Source organism: Lissotriton vulgaris, chromosome 1_1, assembly GCF_964263255.1.
Source record: "Lissotriton vulgaris chromosome 1_1, aLisVul1.2, whole genome shotgun sequence".
Taxonomy (NCBI): domain Eukaryota; kingdom Metazoa; phylum Chordata; class Amphibia; order Caudata; family Salamandridae; genus Lissotriton; species Lissotriton vulgaris.
Window position 1 is genome coordinate 800,637,762 of NC_141685.1, and position 23,278 is coordinate 800,661,039.

Genomic DNA, 23,278 nt, shown 5'->3' on the forward strand with positions numbered 1-23,278 from the left:
ACCAAGGATAGGATAGCAAAACAAAACATAGCATAAAAAAACATAACAACACATAGCATAACAAAACCTAGCAAAGCACAACAAAACATAGCATAGCTTAAAAACACAACAAAACATAGCCTAGTGGGGGCGTGGCCAAGATGGCGTCGGAGTAAGACGTGCTTTCGAGTCGCTCCGGCGCCCGACCTGCTAAGCATTGTATAGCATCGCCTACGGGGTCCCAATCGACTCTGAGATACCCGCAGAGACCACTGGCTTCGAGTGGAGAGGTCCAAAGCCCCCGGCGAGGCCATAGGAGACCGGAGAGCGCCATTGCGAGAGGGTCATCGCCCGGCCTACTAAGCATCGGTCTTGCGTGAGGGAGAGGCGGGCCTGTGAGTGCAGAGGAGCCGGCGCCGGCTGGGCGTGGCATCGCGGAGCAGCGGATCATTCCTGCCCTCTTCCCGCTGCCAGTGTTGTTGCGCACTATCGAAGCACTGAAGCAGTATTGGGCGCTCTGTTGCAACGGACCCGAGGACCTCGACAGGCGACTGGCCACGTGGAGGGTGTACCTCGGACTATCAGCGGAGCTGTGCGAGCCCGGGAGCGGCTATTACTGGACGGCGCAGCAACGGCGACCTGCGACTACTGGTGAAACGGGGTGTCCTCTTCGGCCCCGCAAGCAGCCTAACACTCTAAGGTGGTGCCCGTGGCGTGAAGCAGCTACGAACCGAAGGCACTGGCCCTGCGCTGTGGGCCCCGGTCCGGCGTGTGAGCGGAACTAGAGGCCTATTCTGCCATGCAAACTGACTGTCTGGCCCGCGCTGTCCCCTCACCGGCGGCCGCAGCATAATTTGGAGGATCAGCGGGGACACGTGACTGGAGCAGGGGGTCTGCCTTCGTGGCCCCGATTGACGGAGGCGAAGAACCCGGGATTGCTTGCCGGACGACACTGTCCCTGCATTGACTTTTGGACTCTGGCGGGAAGCTTCTGTGCCGCCATTAAGCGGCCGCCGCTCGTGGCGCAGTTGCGCGGCAGCGGGGAGGCCTGCATTCCTAGTGGGTTCTCCCGCTACATCTGAGCACTCCTCGTCCCCGGTGAAGGTACGATAGCCTTGGCCCCACGGCACAGCCGGACCTCCGAGATGTCCAATGTACCTCGCAAAGGGAGGACGGTTAAGGACGGGGCCTCCAAGTCATCGCAGCAGCCATTTTCCCCAGGGGCCAGTGGTTCGTCTAGGCAGTCGGACGAGAAGGCGCCCGCCACCTAGGCCTTCATGACGGAGCTGTTCGCCTCTATCAAGGAGGACATTTCTGAGCTTCGCGCCCAGCTGGCGTCGGATCTCTGGGAGGTGCGGAGGGATGTCGATGGTATTGGTGAACGGGTGGCAACCCTGGAAGATCACGACTTGAGTGTGGCGAATGATGTGCACCAACTACAACAGGATATTCTTCGCCTTACGGAACAGAATTTGGACCTGCAGGCCCACGCGGAGGACTTGGAGAATCGTTCCAGGAGAAACAATATTCGTATTAGGGCGGTCCCTTGGGACGGTTAGGCTGGAGACCTGCAAGAGTATGTCCAGGCCCTGTTCTTGCAGATCTTGGACGAGGAGGACGTGCAGGAAATTAAAATGGATAGGGTGCACAGGGTCGGCCTGCCTAGACGAGGGGGTGGCCCCCCCCGGACATCCTTGTATGTGTGCATGACTTTCAAACGAAGGAACGTATCCTACGGAAAGCTAGAGCCATCACCTCCTTACAATTCAGAGACCACCGTCCGCAACTCTACCAGGACTTGGCGGCATCTACGCTTCAGAAGAGGAGAGAATTCCGCCCAGTGACTGCTTTCTTGCGGGAGCGTAACATTTCGTACTCCTGGGGGCACCCCGTTCGTATAATATTCCGGTGGCAGAACAGGCTGGCGCAAATCCGCCCCCTGCAGGCCGCGAAGGATCTTCTGGGGCTGGAGGACGTTCCTTCTTCTCAGGCGGCGCATCCCTCCCCATCGAGGCGACGGCATCGATCTTCCTCATGGCATCGAATTGGTTCTTCCCCGGACCGGGGGCGTCCGGACCGCACTGCTAGTTTGCACGAGAGGGGAGCCGCGGTGGCATCGGTGGCTTCGGCCACGCTAGCGGATACTCAGCAGAGCTCTGGAGCAGCATGATCCCCGATTTACTTGATGGTTGGGCGCCGGAGGGTCTCTGGCCCTAAGGTCCCGGGGTACTATGGTACTTTTGGAGAAGACACCCCAGGCCGTGGCCCTGGGGGCCCCCGAACTGGTGCCCCCACCCCGATTCCAGTCTGATGTGGACCTTGTGACCCGTGGCCCATTGGAACTACTGAGTGCTTGGGTCAGGTTTAGTGCCTTGAGCTCTGTCTTCTTGTTTTTTGGGTTGTTGGGGGGGGGGTGGGAAGGAGGGAGTCCTGGGGGTTGGTACTGCAGGGGAACTGTTGGGGTTGGGGTTGGTGGGGAGGGGGGGTGTGGTGGCGACCGAGGATGGTGTGTATGTGATGCTGTTGGCCCTAGTGGTGTTCTTCTTTGCACTTCTCATCTTGTACTACAATATGACCTTTCCATTTCTTATGATTCGTAGGGAGGAGGCCTCTCTGGGATGCTGGGGAGGGGTGAATGCGGTTCCCCATGACCGGTGGGTACTTGGGGCTTTAACCTTGCTGTCTTTGTACAATTACTTTCAGTATACAGAATTTAACCTGTCGTCCTGCCAGGGAGATTCGGAGGTGGGGTACTGTTAGAACCGGCTGTCTCTAGTTGGCAGAGGTATACACTTCTGACAAATAGGGACACACCTTTTCTAGTCAGGGCAAGGGGATCACACCCTTTGATAACCCCTGCTCACCCCCTCGGTAGCTTGGCAGAGCAGATAGGCTTATCTCGGAGGCTGTGCGTTAAGCATTTATGACCACATACAGTAATAAAGGGAATACACTACAAATGGACACGACACAGTAGTATTATAAAAATAAGTATTTTTATATAAGGTTTAGCACAAGACCAAATAACGACAAAAATGTACACAATCTTAATAAATACTCTGGGAAGGGGAAAATAGTTCAAGGTAGTTTCTTCTTTAGCACAAAGTCTTTAGTATCAAAGCAAATCTTCTTCTTGGAAACACAGTTCTTAGCAACGAGGTAACTCACACGGGAGCTACACGACGTCGAGGCAAAGTTAATCCAAAGGTTCGGCGTCAACCGCGAGGAGCGCTACGTCGAGCCCGGAGTCACACGGACCCCCAACAACACAGTACCTTGGAAAATGAAGCACACCGTGATCAGCGGCGTCGAGCAATCCGGCGTCGCGTCTTCGGTGTCGATCAGGCCTCAGCCGGCGTCGTTGTCGATGATGCGGTTGCAAAGTGTGAGCAGCGCTCACGGCGTCGAGAGGGCACGCAGTCGATGCGATCAGCAGCGGTGCAGACACGAGGTCCCTTGGAGCTGGAGCCGAACTCACTACTCACTGGCGTTGCTGCTGGCGTCAATCGGGCCCGGCAGCCGGCGTCGAGGAAGCGGGACACTGGAGCCGTTACTCAAGATGTCGAGCTGGATTCGGCGACGTCCGTCGGCGTCGAGGTTGCTGGCTCTTTCAGAGGTGCTGGATTCACAGGTTCCAGCAAATAGCACTTTAAGCAGATGAAGTCCTTTAGCCCTGTGACTTCAGCAGGAGACTGGCACTCTTCCAGTCTGTTGTAAATATTTTACCTAATCTATTTTTCCGTATAATTATCATTACAAGACAGCTCATAAAAATGAGAGGCAGAGTCCGTGGTATCTGAGTCATACGGGTTTTAATGGAAAAACCTCGAGGTTGGAGATCATGTTCCGTCACCACTAGGGTTCGGGAAGGGACAGTCAACGTTTTATTAACATTACACATTATATATAGTAAAGTAACATAATTGAATCCAATACAGTAGGCGTAACAGGTGAAAAAGAGAAGATAAGTACACATGTGCGTAACAGGAGGCGTGAAAGAAGGCGTGTAATAGGCGTACACGGAGGCGTGCACTGTACATGTCAGAGAAACGTCACAGAAATCGTCACATGTGGGTGGGTGCATAGAGAAAGTTGCAGGATCAGCAGAAAGTGAGGAGGCGCGCGCAACTAGCAAGACGTGACATAGATGTGTAACTGGGGAGAACTTTAACACTAGTAGAGGAGACAGAAGTCTGGGATGTCAGAACGACCTGGACCTATAACATATCTAGTATCTTATGTTTGGAGGATGTATTCTCTGGAGTAAAAGGTCTCTTGGGCAGAAGCTAGTCTATACTGAATGCTAGTGCGTGCATATGTGTCTACGTGCAGGGGCCATGGGCCTACTATGGCAACGGGAACTGTAAATTACTTGCATGGAAACAGGAAGGCTTGCTCTTTGCTCTGCAGCCGGGGAGATGTTTACCTAAATCACTAGACAGGAATGTATTTTCAAAGAGGCTGAACAGATAACTTGAAGGCAAAATACGATCTTGGCAGGCAGGCCAGGTTGAGCCAGGCACCGCTTCGCTTGGCAGGAAGTAAGGCAGAGGTCAGGGATACGTGTCCATGCTGCAGCTTTCAGAGGCAGGAGGCAGAAAGGGCTCGGAGACAGAAATCAGGGCCTAACTCGGCAGAGCCAGGAAAAACGTAAAAGTGTACCATGTAAAGACGTTGGCATGGTATGGTTAGGAACGGAATTATCGATCCATCCATAGTGGATCTGAAAGAGGACATGTTAACGTTGGACGCAAATGTATTTGCGTCTTCATATTCGGTCATGGAGGGAAATTACATGTACTTGAAGCACGTACATGGAGACGTTGGGGTACACGATAGGGGACATACTTAACCATAAAAATTTCAATTACCTCAAGTCCTTGGAGATTTTCTTAGCACGCGTGAGAGTACACACACAGTTCCTCTCTCCTGGTTCCTTGGCAAAAATAAAGAAGCACTGCAGGATTCCCCCCAGCAAACAGCACACTGGCAGAAGGGGTAGGCAAGTCCTTAGATCAGCAGGCCTCTTGTCCTTGGTTACAGGGTTCCTTGTCAGAAGTGATCTGATTTCTTGGTTCAGGGGTCCTTCTCTTATAACCCTTTTCGGCTTTGATCCCTTTGTCCATGCAGGGGAATTTCCCAACATCCTGGGTCTGTTGTGGGTGGAGCTAGGCAGAAGCACCTGGCCTATTCACTGAGCAGGGCTGGGGCCTCAGACGCCCAGCAGGAGGTGGCACCAGCATTGACACTGGCAGGAGCAGAGCTATCGGCCTCCTGGTAGGAGGTGGGGCGAGGATCGTCCATGGCAGGCACAGAGCCATCAGCCGCTTGGCAGGAGGTGGAGCCAGCATTGTATCAGGCAGGGCAGGCTATCAGCAACTACTCTCCCCCTACTCTCAACGCAAATGTCCCACTCATCCCACACTGACTCATCCAGACCTGTGGAGCCACCCAGCTCCTGTCACACACACGCAAGACCAGCAGAAACCAGATATGGTTAGACAAGAAAATAGACACTTTCTAAAAGTGCTATTTTCAAACCCAGAGTCCAAAAACCATCCACACCAACGGATGCGTAATCAAACCCCGAGTTCAGGGATACCAACCTCGACATTGCACCACGCTCCCCGAGCCAGCTAGGATCATAGCATTAATAATCCCGGCGGCCCATTCTAACTAATGGAGAGCAGGCTACCTCGCAATAGTGAAGAACGAAGATGGCTGCAATTCACTATTAGGACATGCCAACTTGGTCAGGCGTGTCCTACCTTATACTTACAATGCACCCTGCCCGCGGGCCTACCATAGGGGTGACTAACATGGAGTCAAGGGAAGGTTTGTGGGGCTGGCAAGTAGGTATACTTGCGCAGCCTTCGTGACAGCACTAGGCTGCACGTGGGTCTCGCAATGACCGACCCGTAAACATTCTTTTACGAGGCCGCTCTTGTGGTTGGCACAACACGTGCTGCGAGCCCACGAGCGGCATTTGTATTTACAAGCCCCGGCACTCCTGGTGCACTAGACTAGGGACTGACAGTAAACCAAATAGGCCAAACATGGATACAATAGATACATCAATTTAACATAGGGAGCACTTGCGCTGTGGCACTGATCAGCAGTGGCACAGCGCCCAAAGCATATACCAGCAAAACATCGTAAAACAGTGGAGGCAAACAGAAAAAACATGGAGGAGAGACTCAAGCCAATGATGTCAGGTCTAACAGGTACGCTGGAGTCACTGAGGTGGGAGAGATGGCCCAGACTACGGGGGGTTTGTTGGGAGGGGGGCCTGATACAGGGGGGTGTGGACTGGTAATTGTCGGGGGTTGGACTCTGGGTACCTTAGCAAACGCACAGAACGGAGTCTCATGTCGTCATCATGCCAGTTAGTATAGGTACCTGGAACGTGAAGGGTCTCAATTCCCCGCAGAAACGCCAGAAGCTCTGGAAGTATCTTTCAGACCACCACCTAGATGTAGTTGCCCTCCAGGAGACCCACTTGGCCAGGAGAGACGAACTGAGACTCCGTCATAGGAATTTCCCCCTTATCTACAGGGCGTCTGCGCCCACGAAGCATAGAGGGGTGGCCCTCCTCTTTCGGGCCTCTCTCCCCTTTCAACCCCTGGGGGTGAGCGGTGATAAGGAGGGCCGTTCGCTAATGGTGAAGGGGTCACTATATGGCCGCCAGTGTACATTTGTTGTGGTTTATGCTCCGAATGCGGGCCAAAATGGTTTTTTGCAATGCTTGATGGACAAGATGGGGGACTTTGTGGATGGGCACTTGATAATGTTGGGGGACTTCAACATGGTGTGGGACAGGGATTTAGATAGCTCGGGGGCGCGCAGGGCAGATACTGGTATCTTCTCGGAGGAAACACAACGTCAGGTAGGCGAATTGGGTCTGGTGGATAGTTGGCGCTTCGTACATTCTCAGGCCAGGGATTATGCTTTCTTTTCTCACGTCCATCGCTCGTACTCCCGCATAGATCACATTTTTGTTAGCCAGGCCCTCAGGGGAGATATTCGAATGGCTGATATCTTCCCGCTCTCATTGTCGGACCATAGTTTAGTGGTGCTTGGGTTGCATTGGTCTGTAGGGGGGGACGGCTGGTGGAAGTGGTACTTCCCGGCGGCGTTGGTGCGGGATGAGGTGTCCTATAAGGAGCTGCGAAAGGCTATAGGAGACTTTTTTACTCTTAACCCACCTTCTGATACGTCAGTGTATACCACGTGGGATGCGTGCAAGGCCTCAATACGAGGTACGTGCCTCGCCCTTAACGCAAATCTTAACAAGCTTCGGTGGAAGGAGAGGGAGGCTCTGGAATCGGAGCTTGCGGCCCTGGAGCAGGCGCACAAGTCGAACCCCTCTAGGGTGACCCTCCGCCCGCTTACGGCGGTACGGGGGAAATTGAAAGCCCACTACAACAACCGGGCTGAATTTACCCTCCTACGTCTCAGACGCGTCTCCTACTCCCAGGGGAATAAGGTTGGACGTCACCTTGCCCGGCAGCTTCGAGACAAGCGCGAGCGGGATTACATCGGGGGCATACAGGACCATACAGGTTCTATTCGGCATAAGGATGTAGACAAGGCGGCCATTTTTGGTCGCTTTTACGCGGATCTCTACTCGAGCGACGCCCTGAATCCAGAGGCCCAGTCTGCGTTTTTGGGTGGTCTTCCTATCCCACAGGTCTCCAGGGAATGGAACGAGTTGCTGTCTTCCCCCATTTCTAGGGCGGAGGTGCTGGACGCCATTAAGGCTCTGAAACTACACAAGGCCCCGGGTCAGATATCTGCGACTACCTGGTCTCCCTTTTCAACGCGATGGCTTCTGAGGGTAGAACCTCGGACACCATGGCTGAGGCCCTGATCACTATTATCCCCAAACCAGGGAAGGATCTTACCAACTGCGCATCTTCTTAACCTGGACGCTAAGTTGTATTCGTCTATTCTTGCTCGTAGGCTGCAGGACTTGATGCCGGCTCTGATCCACCCGGACCAGTCCGGGTTTATAAAAGGTCGACAAACTCACGACAACTTGCGGCGCGTAATCCATCTGATTGAGAAGGCTGAGCGGTTTCACATTCGGGTTCTCACCCCGATTCATAAGAATGCTTGAGGCCAATTACAACAGTCCCACCTCTCGGGTGCTGGTTAACGGTCATAGGTCCGGGAGTTTCCACCACTCCCGCGGAACACGTCAGGGCTGTCCGCTCTCGCCACTTCTCTTTGCGCTTAGCATAGAACCGTTGGCATTAGCGATTCGAGAGAATGAACGGATCTTGGGCCACCCCTTTACGTGTGAGCAACATAAGATTTCGCGCTCTTCGCTGATGACGTATTACTGTCAATTCGGGATCCGGCGTTGTCGTTACCCCATATCCATGCAGTGCTCTCTGAGTTTGAAACGGTGGCGGGGTTCAAAGTTAACTTTGATAAATCGTACATTTTGAACTTAACCCTACCGCCTGGTGAGGTGCACCGGATCCGGTCGCTTACCCCACTCTCGTGGTCAACCTCCTCCTTACTATACCTGGGCGTACGGCTGACCTCTACCGTAGGTGCACTATTTCAGGCCAACTTCCCTCCGATGCTGGCGTCGATACGTGCGGAATTGGAGAGATGGAAACCGAAATATATCTTGTGGTTGGGTAGGATTCATGCGCTTAAAATGGTCCTCCTGCCTAAACTCCTGTACCTCTTCCAAGCTCTACCCATTCCGATAGGAGTGGATTACTTCCGTCGGCTTAAGACCTTGATGTTGAAATACGTCTGGCAAGGTGGTCGGGCGCGACTTTCATATGCGGTTCTCCGACGCCCACGAATGGAGGGAGGGGTGGGGTTCCCGGACATGCACTTGCATTATAAGGCTGCCCAATTGAGAGTCCTGGTGGAATGGTCCCAGCAGCTTTCGGAGAAGCACTGGCTCCATATGGATTGGAGCGTTGCGGGGCGATCCATCTGGGATCTATCTTGGAAACCTAAGGTGGATCGGCCCAGAAACGCGTACATTAGCACCCCCACTAGCACGGTGTTAAAGGTCTGGGACACGGTCAGTGGCGATGATCGGTGGACCACATTCCCGTCCCCGTTCACCCCTATCCATTTCAACCCGGCCTTCCCTCCGGCGTTGACGGAGGGACCCTTTGGTGTGTGGAGGGAGGGTGGCTGTAGGGCCCTCACCCACCTGTTCCACGGTGCCACACCCCTTACTTTCCATAATTGTATGAGGGACTACGGTGTTCTGCCATCCGAACGCTTTCGTCATCTTCAGCTCCTTCATTGGGCGACGTCCCCTGGAGTGGTGGATGCAGCTACTAGACCTTTGACGAAATTTGAAACCTTTATTCTTCGCACATCCACCATGAAGGGGGCGATTTCTTTTTTGTATGGGATGCTATTAGACACCGCGATGTCCCCTCGACCTCGCTATATGGATCACTGGGAGAGTACACTTGGGAGGGATATTTCCGACAGCGAATGGAGGAGCTTATGGCGGGATGTGACGGCACATAATCATTCTACTGATCTCAGAGAGGCTCATATGAAGCTTATCTTCGATTGGTATTTGTATCCGTCCAAGTTGCACCGGATATTCCCGGCTACCTCAGATAAGTGTTGGCGAGGCTGCGGGATGTTGGGTGACTTCAGCCACATCTGGTGGGACTGCCCCACCATCCGGCCCTTTTGGTCCGAGATCCTCTCCCACATCAAAGATGTGCTGGGATACTCACTCCCGGACTCAATGGAGTTTGTCTTGTTGGGCCTCAGGGATCCGCAGCTTGAACACCAAACTAGAGCTGATAAGCGCATTATGTGGCTGTGTCTGGGGGCGGCCAAGCTGACTTTGGCAACCGCTTGGAAAAGCCCGACTGCTCCGGCCATTTCTTTATGGCATGCACGGCTATGGCGACTACTGAGTATGGAGCGACTTTCAGATATCTTCCTGGGGAACTTTAAAAACTTCATGTTCAATTGGGGCCCCTTGGTAAGGTTTATGTCACGTGGGTTGCCTTCAGCAGTTTGCCCTTCGGCGCTACGTGCGCTTCACCTCTTTCAAATCTAATCACCTGTGTGTATGATGATGTTCTGACTGCGTGCTGGTCGTCACCACTGGGGGAGGGGTGGGGGGTAGGAGGGGAAGAAGGGGGAGGTGGGGCGTTGGTTGGGGTTGTTGTTTTTCTCTTAGTTGCGACTTGATGCACTTTTGCAGGCGGACGGCCTGGGCCTTTTTTTTTTTTTTTTCCTCTATGATTATGAGCGAGATTGGAACACCCCTCTTCTTCTGAGAACTATGCACTAGCCGCTGGGACATGGATGCGTACTACGGACAATGTAGACTGAAGTTCCATATCATTAGCACTTCTATTGACTCTGCTGGCTGCCGTCCCTTTTGCTGTACTTTTTGGGTTTCCCTTTATTTTTTTGCAATAATGTTCTTCAGCACCCCCTATGTGGGGCTCTATGGCAGAATGTCGCCTGTTCCTTTTTTCGCCTTCGCCTTCTTTCTTGTCCTTTTTTTCTATTCCTCTCTTTTTCTACTTTCACCTTTGCAAACTACAAATAAAAATGTTACAAAAAAAAAACATAGCCTAGTAAAACAAAACATATATTAGCATAGCAAAACATAGCATAGCAAAACATAGCATAACAAAGCATAGCATAGCATAACAACACATAGCATAGCAAAACAAAGCACAGCATAATAAAACACAACAAAACATAGCATAGCATAACATAGCATCGCATAACAAAACATAGCATAACAAAACACAGCATAGCATAACATAACAAATCAAAAGATAGGATAGCAAAACATAGCATAGCATAACAAAACCTAGGATAGCAAAACATATCATAGTATACAGCATCACTCAGCACCACCACAGCATCACCCAGGGGCATCAGAACATCACTATGCGCTACCACAGCAGCACTGATCGCCACAGCATCACTCGTTTGCCACCACAACATCACTCAGCGCTACCACAGCATCAATCTGTGCAACCGTTTAACAACTGGTTCAAATATGTTCTCTCAATGTTTCAAGCTTTATTACAAATGTAACAAAAAGATGTTAATATTTCCCTTCTGTTCTTGGATTTTCGTCACAATAAAATACACTGAACATAATCTTCACAAAAGTTATTTACAAAAGTTTAAGCTATTGCCATTATAAATTACAATAATTTTTATTTATGTATTAATTATTAAAAAAATTAAAAGCCATTGTTATTTGTAATATCAATACATGTAAGTGACGTAAATACAACACATATTGTATTACTAATGGTATAGGTGTCACTTTTGCGAAAGTTATAACTATTGGCAGTGTAAATGACAAAGCTATTAATTTGGCTATTTCCAAAAACAAAACATAAAAAAAAATGTGTCATTTACAATACCAATAGCTCAAACTTTCCTAATGCGAGACCTATTGAATTGCAAATGCTTGTTTCAAGTTGCGCTCTCCCTCTGTCTAGGAAAAACATTGGGGCAGGCTTACTAAGACATAGTCATGTAAAGTGGTGCAACCTCTGGGAAGGGGATTTACTTTCCAGTCCAAACGTTGCTTTGTGCTGCAAAGGTTCCCTTTCCTGAGTGCAAATTGTGCTTTACGTCACTTGGCAACAAGAGGGGGGTTACATGGGTGGTGCTTGGGCATTACAGCACAAACACCTATGTTTATTTGATGTCTGGTCTACTAAACTAGACAGACTGGGCTTTGCATGAATAATAATCCCTCCTTCAAGTAGGTACTAAGATGGATAAATGTTATTTTTGTTAACATTTCATCCATTGCATTGCGTTTCACACAGTGCACTGTACAGCACATATCCAGTGTGTGAAATATTATAAAAATGACATAGGCATAGCATATTGTACTAAAAGGATATACTGCTAGTTCAAAACTTATGCTAGAAATTGCATACACACGTTTGCACCGTGGTGCGAGGTGTGTGCGTTGCACTAGGCGAAGAAAGTACCCACGGGAAAGCATTTTGATTATATCTCGTTCTGTGCTGCTTCTTCCCCCTCGAGCAACAAAGCTCAGCAAATTTGGTTGCTGTATTGAGGTAAACTAAAATGTAGTTAATCTAAGCTATTATTTCACCACTTTTTTCAAGATATCCTGCCTGAAATACTTACCATTCCTGGTCCATTTTCCAAATCACCAGATCTCTCCCCCACTCCCCTGAGCTCATCCATCCATTTCGTGTTTTTAAGGTTACTTAGGATAGAATAATCAGTCTATAAGCAAACGATGACCTAATGTGGGATTCTAAGGCTGGTAAAGTAACTCAGGGTGGTGTGAGTGGGTGATGCTCACAGGGACACCAGAAAATTGACACAGGGTACCACCAATGACGCATGCCCCATGGCAAGGCGGCACCAACACTCTTACTGCCACAGGAGCACTAACATTGACATGGGTACAATAACAAATGTAGACTGACACTAGGACACTAACAATGGGGCACAGACACATGCCCAGTGGCAAATAGGCCCTGTCACTAGAATAATGACATGCGCTAACTCTGTCACTTTCGCAGGGGGCAATGGAACAGGAGCACTAATACTGGCATGAGAACAGCGACACTGGAGCATGGACGTGGGGCGCATTCACTAATGCTAGGACGCTATTATGGGGGAGGTTCACTGGGACACTGACAAGGTGACCCTAGGTTACAAGAATATTGACACAAAGTCATAATACAAGTACAGCAACAAAACATAGTCACTGACGGGGGGGGGGATCAAGGCAATAAACTGACATGTGGACACTGTTGGGGTCTGACAAAGACACAGACATGGAGACACTGACACAGGGACGCCAATACTGCCATGGCGGTTTTGATACTGAAATGTTGACATGGGTCACAATTCACAAACATTAGTGCTTGGCACTGACAGGGGCATCGACACTGACATAGGAGCACCATCAGTCTCACGGACACACTGTTACAAAAGCACAGTCACTCGAACAAAGACGCAGGAGCAACAACACTTCCATCCGAAGTTTGACTTGAAACAGTGACACTTGAATGCTGATGTGGGCATACACATCGATGCCGGGATCATTGCAAGGGCCAGTGACACTGGGAGATTGGAAAAGGATACTACAATGCTCATAATAAAATTCTGATGTGGGGCAGAACACCAGGACAGTGAAATGGCACAGAGACACTAACACAAGGGCACTGACTGGAGGAACACAACACTCAGGTAGACACATGGTTAAGGACACTGGCATACTAATCCAGCCATTGAAACTAATGCAGACGCAGGGCACCTCAACACAAACAACTGCTGCTGATACAGTGTGAATGTCTGGGAACACAGGCACTAGAACAAGAGGGCAGTGACAAAGTGGCAATGACATTCTGAGGTTGCCACTAACACATGGACAATGACATAAAAGAAGTGAGATGGGGACATTGACGCTGGGGCACTGACACCAAGGCACTGACACTAACTAGATGTAGAAAGGAGGGCACTGCGACAGTTACACTGGAGACTGACATTGGAGTGGTAACAGTGGGACAATAACACAGACATTGGGAGGAGAATTTTGGGACTTAGACTCCGGCACGGGCACACAACCTGTCAAAGGGCTACATGGACATGGGGACACCGGCAGTGTTCAGGAATCCTGGCATTTGGACCATGATGTGGGGACCCTTAAACAGGGACACTGTGACTGTATCTGACAGTGAAAGACACAATGTGACATGGGTGCACAGCCACTCAATGTTGCTGAACAAGGTGCTGAAAGTTACATAAGGTCACTGGCAGTTGGGGTCAGGAAGCATAGGGACACTAACGAATGAACACAAGGATTAAGAATGTGAGATGGACATAAGAGACAGGTCTACGATCCCATCTAATCAACAGTGTTTTTTAATAGCCCTTAGTGCCAAGAGGACATACTGTTCATCAGTAATACTACCTAATCTTTATTATTGAGAGAATAAGGCATCCTACCAGCTTCGAGACACAATAATTCCTCAGCTCTGCCCAAAGTACCTAGATCCTAACCTCCGCAAACTCAAGCTCTTAGAATGCACGTTTTCATTTTCCAACAGTGTAAAATATCAGTGCATGGGCCAAAGGTTTTTCTTAGTAGGCCATCACAGCATTCCTGAATATTATGCCTGCCAAACCCGAAGGCTGCCAGTTTAGATTCCACATTGTGCCCCTTTCGTCCACCACCCTACAATTTCCGTCTCTTTTACTTACCCTTGCAGGTTTGTTTTCATCCCTGACATACCCTTTTATCACTTTCTTCCTACCTATGGCTTCTGCCGTTGGTATCCCTTCCTCTCTTTGGGTCTTGTTCGAAGTCTAAGGAAGAGAATTAAGTCTGGTTCCTCAAAAATAATCGTTTGTGCCCTTCAACTCTAAGCACCTGCACAATTAAGCACTAGGCCCAAAGGTCTGGAATGGTGGATGGGTGGCTGCTTGTCTAGTTCTAATCCTGTTGACTTGCAACATTTGCTCCCTGAGCTGTACCAATGCTCCCCAAACAACCTATGACTACCTTTTCTTTCTATCCTGATGATTTTCCTATTGAGGCCTCTACTGCAGGAGCTAGGTACATTCAATGCAGTACTGACTGATAGTTGGGCGATGGTTTTCTGTGCATCATGTCTGTGTACTTGTACCTGTTCCTGTATATTTGAAACTGTCTGAGGCATATGTGGCTGTAGATACATATGCTCTGCATGCTTCCGCATTCTAGTGTTAGGCCTGGATGTGTGCAAGATTATTTTCTTTGAAGAAGTCTTTCGAGTCAAGAGACAAAGTGACTCGTCCTCTTGGTGATAATGTGCATGGGCATCGACTCCATTGCAGATTGTTTTCTTTCTGCCATTGGGTTTGGAATGTGTTTTGTGGCGTTCCATTTTGAGACCATCTCGGGATCCTTTCAATTCACTGTTCATTTACACTCTTGTTGATAATGTGTCGGTCGTTTTTTCCATCAATACTTTCAGAAAATAAGAGAACTTTCGTCTGTTGATTTGATGGGCTCCTACTGCAGCCTTCAGGCCTCGCTCGTTGGGCCTACTCTTTATTACAACCAGCTTCTACAGAGAATGTGTTGCTAATGGAACAAACTCCATTTTGCTTCTGCCACGCGAAGTAGCTGAGAACCAACCTCCATCAGGTTTGCAACTTATGTCTGGCCCCGGACCATCAGGAAGCAGACTGTGGGTGACGTGTGTCGATCCTTTGATTGGAAAAGATATTACGGGACCATAGGGCATGTCGTAGTGAGATCGAAGAGACACCCGACATCTTCATTCAAGATGTCGAACAGGAAGAGCTTCTTGAGGCCTCTATAGCTGTGGAAGAGGCCTTTCCCATAGTTGACTCTGGGTCCGGCTCTGCCTTAAACACTAGTCTCCAGCTGCACGCTCTTCCTTTGAGTATGTGTACAGTGAGCAACCCTGCCCAAAAATATTTGGTTTCTATGGATTTTTTGGCTGCTCGGCCACCACTGCCAGCAGGCCATGGTAGACACCGACCATCTGCTAAAGGGCGCCCCATCCTCTGGCTCGGCACCGAAAGCCAAGTCCAAACAGCTGGCTCCTGCACCGATCCGATCAGACTCTGCAAAGAGCCTACCACCTGCCTCTTCGGCTCCGAGCACCCCGCTTCACCCCCTTCGGTTTCGACCACCTCGGATCCAAAAAAGAAAACTGCTTCAGTACAGAAAACTTCAGCTTCCACATCCAAGTTAACTTCAGAGCCAAACCCTCCGAATCATGCAGGAGAGCTCAATCCAAAGCAAAAAAAGCTACATATACAACCTTGCACTGACCGTATGTTAGTTCAGCCTGTGCACTCAACATCATAATCATCTAAGTGCCAGCTTTCCTTTGCGGAGGCCCTAGATTTACCAGCGCCTGCTAAGAAAAGGACATTGTAATCAGCCCTTTGCATCCTCCTCTTCCTCCTTCCCCACCACCTTATCTTCCACCCACTGAATCACACTTTTCTACTCTTCAGTCCTTTCCCCAATGACCCACTTTTCTGCATCGGGCAACAGGTTGCGCCCTTGATGATACCCTTGATTTTGTCTATTGCACTATCCACTGCTTCCCATCCACATGGTGGTAGCCACTATTGGCTTTGTCAGTTTATAGACTTTCTTGTGTTGTTAAACTATATCGTACGGTTATAGTAATGCAAAGCCAGTGGAATATTTTCTTTGTGCCAAAAAGAATAATATTTTTCTATGATGTGCATTAAGACTGAAAAGAGTTTCTTTATATGTTCTAGGCAACCTTCCTACTATGAAGCATCTTTACTATTTTATTTAAATTATGTGTGATCGTTAATTTTTTTTAAATTTCAATTCTTTATTGTAATTATATTGCTCCCACATTTAGGTGGCTGTTGGTTGTGTTTTTTCTCCCTTTTCTTCTTTTTAATTTTGTGGCATATGTTTGTAATAAAACATAAATGACGTGACCATGCTTATTGGCTTTGCCAATACTTGTAATATATCGCAAGTCAGATAAGTGGTGTTGGATACAGTGTTTTGCACATGAGGGTGTACCATGTATTTGCTACTGTTATCTGTGTGTTGCTGAGTGTATGTTGAATGTGGCGCATGATAGTGGTGTTGATTTGGCAGCGCTTTGTCAAATATATTGCTTTGGTGTTATGTTTTGTCATGAGGTTGATGGGGTTTTGTCTAGGGTGTTTTATCTGACTATTTGTATATGAGATTGAATTGATGGTGTGTTGCGATTGTTAGGTATTGAGTACTGTTGGATTTCCAATTAAAGCCCCAAAACAAACCTTTGGCGGCATTGGTTACTTGTGTTCAGAGCAGTCTCTAATATATATGGAGTGTGGGGTCGTGTCTCAGTTTGAGTTTGAACAATAGGTGAGTGTAGCTAAAGAAAAAAACAGCTATTCCCCCCAAACGGAGCCACTATTATACATTAGTGAAATGTTGGGTGTTGTCTTCTGAGGGTGAGAATTTGAGCCTTTTTATCATGTCGGATGAAAGAACAAAGACGTCCAATATAGTCTTCACAGTCACACATGCAAACGTTCTTAAGAAGCCATTTCTTTAGAATGAAAGCTTTAAAAAACACTGCATAAGTATATTGTGTTTATTCATATTTACAGAAGTTCTTCAGTTTGGCAGAGGCAACATATTTCATGGGCCTGCTCTCTTGTTTGCCCCTAAATTAAGGAGCTACCTGAATGGAGGGGTTTAAACATTGAGTTCCTCAATCGAAGTCATGTTTGGCATGAGTAGACTGGTTCTCCACATGTCCTATAGTCTTGGCGGCTGTGCTATAGAACTCCTGACTAGTTAAAAAGTATTTGTTATCAATATAAAGTGACTATACCTGCTATTATATATGCTGGTGCTTCATGAATTGTGGTGTCCTCCTGATCAACACAAGGACAGTCTAGTTATTTTGTGAGTCTTTCAGGACGATAGTGCATATAATGAAGAATCCTTAGCGTCATTGGAAATCTGTAAGGTGATTAAAGGACTGGACCTTCATTAAACTAATTTTGCAGCAGCGCTTCTTCTTATGTCTCATACTTCTAGGGAAGATCTTCTTGTGGATCAGCAGTGGGTATTACACAAGTTCCCTCATCACATCATAGTTCTCCAGTACTGTGTGCAATGAGAAATATGTCGCCCCCTCAGATTATCCCCCTAGCACAAAGTGCAGGAGAAAGGGTTGTTGCACAGCATGGTGTCTCAGCAGCACCAGGGTTTAAGGGAATTGTGCTGCTCCAGCATTGCATGCATCTCTTAGAAAGCATGCAAAGTTAAAGTGGCTCTTTTTCATTAGATATTCCATCAGCACGGTAAAGAGAGGACTGTGCCTGGTTCTTATTTAGGTAGCACACAAGTACTGTGAGCTTTTTCAAAGAACGTGTCTTAACCTATCTGCTTGCTTCACCAGTTAAGATTTTACAAGTATTGTGGACCAATCGGCATCCAGTAAAGTGCTTCTTTTGGGTTTTTGCAGCTGTATCAGCTGGAGCAGTTACCACAAGAACCTTTTGGCTAGCAGTGACTATGAAGGCACAGTCATCCTGTGGGACGGGTTCACAGGGCAGAGGTCGAAGGTGTATCAGGTGAAGTAGAGGAAGCTATTTCTATCATTCCTCTCTATCATTTGTGTCCTTTGTTTTTTTCCTTCACTCAAAACTGTCCTCTCAAAAATCTTCTTTTGCTGTTCTTTGTTCACTTTTTACTCCAACCCTGCCATTCTGAAGCACTCTGTGAGGACATGTTGTTCTTTACAATCACACATCCTACTTCCCTGCTTCTTTTCACACTCCTCTTTCCCAGTACTCTCCTCTTTGTTTCATACTTTGCCTTACATCGTTCTAAAATATATTGTTTGTAGCATATGCTGTAGGTACAGATGCTTTGCATATTCCTGCCAACTAGTGTTGGGCTCAGACGTTTGCAGCTTGTTTTTCTTCAAAGAAGTCTTTTGAGTCACGAGATATAGTGACACCTCCCTTAGTTGGCAATGTGCATTAACTTCGGCTCCCATGTTAGACTGTTTGTTTTCCGCCATCGAGTTAGGACGTGTACCAATTGGGCTCCATGTTTGGCGCCTAAGAGAGCTTTACCACCAGGCCTACTTGATCGCTCAACTCCTGTGCCTATGGAAAAACTCACTGCGACAGATCCTTCTCCTACCTCGCTGCCAAGACCTGGAACACCATGCCAACTCACCTCAGACAATCCCTGTCGGTGACCCAATTCAGGAAGGACTTCAAGACCTGGCTCATCGACTGAACACCAGAGCGCAGATGGATCAGCAGCCCCCCAAAAAAATGCCTTGAGACCCTCATGAGTGAGTAGCCACTCTATACAAACCTTGATTGATTGGATTTTCAATCACAGTTTTCATCTCTTCTCGGTGTACACTGAAGACAGCGCTCCTCTTCATGCCTCATCTCTGGGGCCCCAGGCCTCACTTGGTGCACTCTGCCCCTTCTCTCGAGAACCCTGTCAATCTGAATGCAAGGCCAATGATGGGAAGGATTCCCTACCAATACTGCCCCCAGTACCATTTCCCCTAGGCCGACAATCATCAAGTCTCAATCTCTGCTTCTCCCACCAGCATGTCAACATCACGTGCCAGGCCTGCCTCATCTTCTGGACAAAGAAGACTCTTAGGTGCTCACATGGGTGGAGGTGGGCAAGTTGGAGAATGCTGAAACAGGAGTCCGGTGACTTCCCTGACATCTTCTGAGAACATGTGTTGAAGCAGAGGAAGAAACCTGTCACTCAGAGGCAAATTGGTCCAATCCAGCTCAGAGGCAGACTCCCCCAATTCGGAGGGAAAACAGCAGAAACCCCCTGATGCCTCACAACTATGGAAGACTACGACCATAAGTATGGTCGGAACCACATAACCCATGCCTGTGCAGTGGTCACTTGTGCAGGCAGAGCATAGCGCCCAGAGGGGGTTTGGCATTGAGCCCAGACTCTAAACCATAGCCTGTCAGACCACCACTTACTTCGGGCCATGATTGGCACTGACCAAAGCCTTCGGAGCAGACAACACTCCCTCCTTCAGTCACAAAGATCCTGCACAAGCTTTGAGCCCCTTTGCAGCTGGCAAGATCCTCAATACTAGCACCAAAGCCTGCACCAGCACTGAAGCCAACTTTGGTGCTGAAACCTACATCGCTGCAAACACCATCCTCCACATTGAAGGCTCCCTCGGCTCCGAAAACACAATCAACAGCTAGCACTGAGGATTCAGAGCAGCTTATCCTCCAACGTCTGACGAAGGAGTTAGCTGCTTGCCAAAAGTGTCTTTTTGTGCACTGGAAGACAGTAAAGAGGTCCACAAAGCTGCTGCTAAAGCCTCTGGACCACTCTCCCACGGAAGAGAAAATTGACTTAGAAGTAGCAAATTTCTTTGAAGCCTTCTCCACCTTCCTCGCATGAGAGATATAAGGAGAGGGACACTAGCTCCCTCCCTGCTCAACCTCTTCCTCCTTCTTCACCACCACTTCCGGATCTACCTCCTTCAAATTCACCAGAGGGATCACCTCACTCATCTAAGTGAAAGGGCAGCCCACTTCACTCTGCCTAGCCCTATGGTGCACCATATTATCCCGAGCCTAGGGATGACCTTTGGGATGACTATCATGTTGATTTGATCGTTGATGCTGAAATGGATCTGTATCCAGCCAAGCCTCCCCGATGACACTACTACATACCACAAAGTCATACAGAGGGCAGACATATCACCATGTTGATGTGCATGATGTCCAGGAAAACGATCACTATCTTTTTGAAAAATTATCCATGATCCAACACCCCCTTCAGTTCCTCCTTATGTCTGAGGGTATGCTCAGGGCCACCTGAAGGACATTTAAAGAGCCCGTCAAGGTGAGGGTTATTACACACAGGCAGCGGTCGAAGAGCATTAAAAAAAGGTAGGGGAACTGTGAAGCTGCATGCAATGGTAGTGGGATTAGTGAGTGTGTTTTTCTTGGTCTTTCACCTTCAGGTAACTACTTATAAATAATTGTGACGCTTAAATGAATAATAAATGCAAGCTAAGTTAATCAGTGGGGAATGCTTTATAGTACATAATAAAATGTCTCTTAGTTAATTCATTGCAGAGGTCTGTGTGTGTGTAATGCCCATCCCAGACCCAAACCTCATGTTTGGCATCCACATCCCAAAACTTCCTGTTTTCATTTGTCACAGTTGTACAAGACTAGACCTGATTTTGTGAGGAGAGTGGCTTCTTGTGTTTATTCTGATGTGTATATGAAAGATGTATCCAACTCCCTGGACCTCGCATTCATTGGTGATGTCTACTGCCTAAAATACTGTGCACTTAGCTTTGAAAAAGCCAGATCAGTACACGTATAAGTGTGTAAACATTCATAATTACATAATAGGAGTAAAGGAAAGACCCTCTGCAAATTGTCAGAAAAAATACATTACCATTAAAGGGTTTGTGGCCTTCCTGCTGCGTATTTTAGGTAGATCAACACCTGCCCAGCTAAAACATTTCAGCAGTAATGTGCATTAAATTATATGGTGCAGCAGAGCATGTAACATAATTACTGCTCTCTTGCTGAACATCACTGTTGTGCATATGGACATGCATTAGTCCTTTTGAGCGGGACTGTGTAATATTTTGTGTATTGGAAAATAATATGATTTCTATCATAGCTATATTTGTTAAATAAATTAATTGTAAGCTACCTTTCCTGTACCGTGTTTATTTTTTGCAGTGAATGTGTTCAATTGCTAGTTCACAAAAGATCTCACAGAGTCTAACACACACAACAAAGGGTGATGACTTGTGACGTTTTGACCTTGAGGTAGTCTACAACCGAGGACACTTTGCTTTAAGATCGTTCTGATTTTACCAGAGTGCATGCTTTTATGTGAATTCACGCCTTTATTGGCAGCAAACAGAAAAGATATGAGAGCCATATGGCAGAAGGCCACTTAGAATCATGTGGAGTAAAAAACACATAACCTAGCTAAAGTTGTGTAAACTAAAGAGAGACAACGGATAATAGGGGCTGCGCTGTACAGGCAAAACCTAAAAAGCACAGCGCAAACGCTGTGCAGCCAAGCCTCAAAATGGAACCAGACAATATTAATCAATCAAGGAATTTATAAAGCTCACTACATACCCGTGAGGGTCTCAAGGCGCTGGGGAAGGGGGGACGCCGCTACTGATCGAAGACCCAGGTCTTGAGAAGTCTTCTGAAGGTCAGCATGTCTTGGGTTTGTCGAAGATTGGTAGGGTGGGTGTTCCAGGTCATGGCGGCAAGGTGGGAGAAGGATCTGCCGCCGGCGGTCGTTTTCAGGATGCGTGGGACCGTGGCGAGGGCGTGGCTGGCTGAGCGGAGGCTGCGGTGGGGGTGTAGAAGCCGAGTCGTTCGTTGAGGTATGCTGGTCCGGCGTTGTGTAGGGCGTTGTGTGCGTGGACGAGGAGTTTTTAGGTTCTCATCTTTTAGTTGATGGGGAGCAAGTGTAGGTCTCTCAGGTGGGGGTGATGTGGCTGTGTCGGGGGATGTCGAGGACCAGTCGTGCCGAGGTGTTCTGGATGCGTTGTAGCCGTCTCAGGAGCTTGGTTGTTGTTCCTGCATAGAGGGCGTTTCCGTAGTCCAGCCTGCTGGTGACGAGGGCCTGGGTGACTGTTTTTCTCATTTCGGAGGGGATCCACTTGAAGATCCTGCGGAGCATTCGGAGGGTGTTGAAGCAGGATGCGGAGACGGCGTTGACCTGCTTGGTCATGGAGAGGGTGGAATCGAGGATGATCCCCAGGTTGCGTGCGTGGTTGGTGGGTGCTGGGGCTGTTCTCAGCGAGGTGGGCCACCAGGAGTCGTCCCAGGCGGAGTGGATGGATCCGAGGTTGAGGACCTCCGTCTTGTCAGAATTCAGCTTCAGCCTGCTGTCCTTAATCCATTCGGTGACGGGCTTCATTCCCCTGTGGAGGTTGGCTTTGGCGGCAAGAAGGTCTTCGGTGAGGGAGACGATCAGTTGGGTGTCGTCGGCGTAGGAGATGATGTTGAGGCTGTGCTGGTGGGCGACGTGGACGAGTGGAGCCATGTAGATATTGAACAGCGTAGGGCTGAGAGAGGATCTTTGCGATATACCTCAGATGATCTTGGTGGTCTTAGAGCGGAAGGGTGGGAGGCGGATGCTCTGTGTTCTGCCGGAGAGGAAGGACGTTGTCCAGGCCAGGGCCTCCTCTTGGATTCCGGCATCGTGGAGGAGCACTTTTAGGGTGCGGTGGCAGACCGTGTCGAAGGCGGCTGAGAGGTCCAGGAGGATGAGGGCGGCTGTTTCTCCTTTGTCCATTAGGATCCTGATGTCGTCGATGGCGGCGATGAGTGCGGTCTCGGTGCTGTGGTTGCTGCGGAAGCCTGACTGGGATGGGTCCAGGATGTTGTCTTCTTCGAGGTATCGGGTCTGTTGACAATTTTCTCTATGACTTTCGCCGGAACGGGAGCAGGGAGATGGGCCGGACGTTCTTGAGGTCCTTGGGTTTCTTCAGTAAGGCGTTGATCTCCGCGTGCTACCAGCTTTCCGGGAAGGTTGCTGTCTCAAAGGAGATGTTGATCATTTTCCGGAGATGGGGGGCAATGGCTGTGCTGGCTTTGTTGAAAATGTGATGTGGGCATGGGTCAGATGGCGTCCGGAGTGGATGGAGTTCATGGTCTTGATGGTGTCTTCGTCACTGACATTGGACCAGGCGGTCAGGCGGCTGGTGGGCATGATGGTCGCAGGGTTGGTAAGCTCGGT

The 23,278-nt window shown here is 48.8% G+C and overlaps 1 protein-coding gene across 1 annotated transcript in view; it reads left to right on the top strand.

Annotated features, from left to right (window-relative positions):
- COP1 (COP1 E3 ubiquitin ligase) overlaps window positions 1–23,278 on the top strand; it is a 917,107-nt gene that overhangs the window by 477,905 nt on the left and 415,924 nt on the right. Inside the window, exon 13 of the mRNA XM_086956597.1 lies at window positions 17,994–18,102. Within this exon, the coding sequence (XP_086812723.1) occupies window positions 17,994–18,102 (109 nt within the window). The remainder of the gene's footprint in view (window positions 1–17,993; window positions 18,103–23,278) is intronic.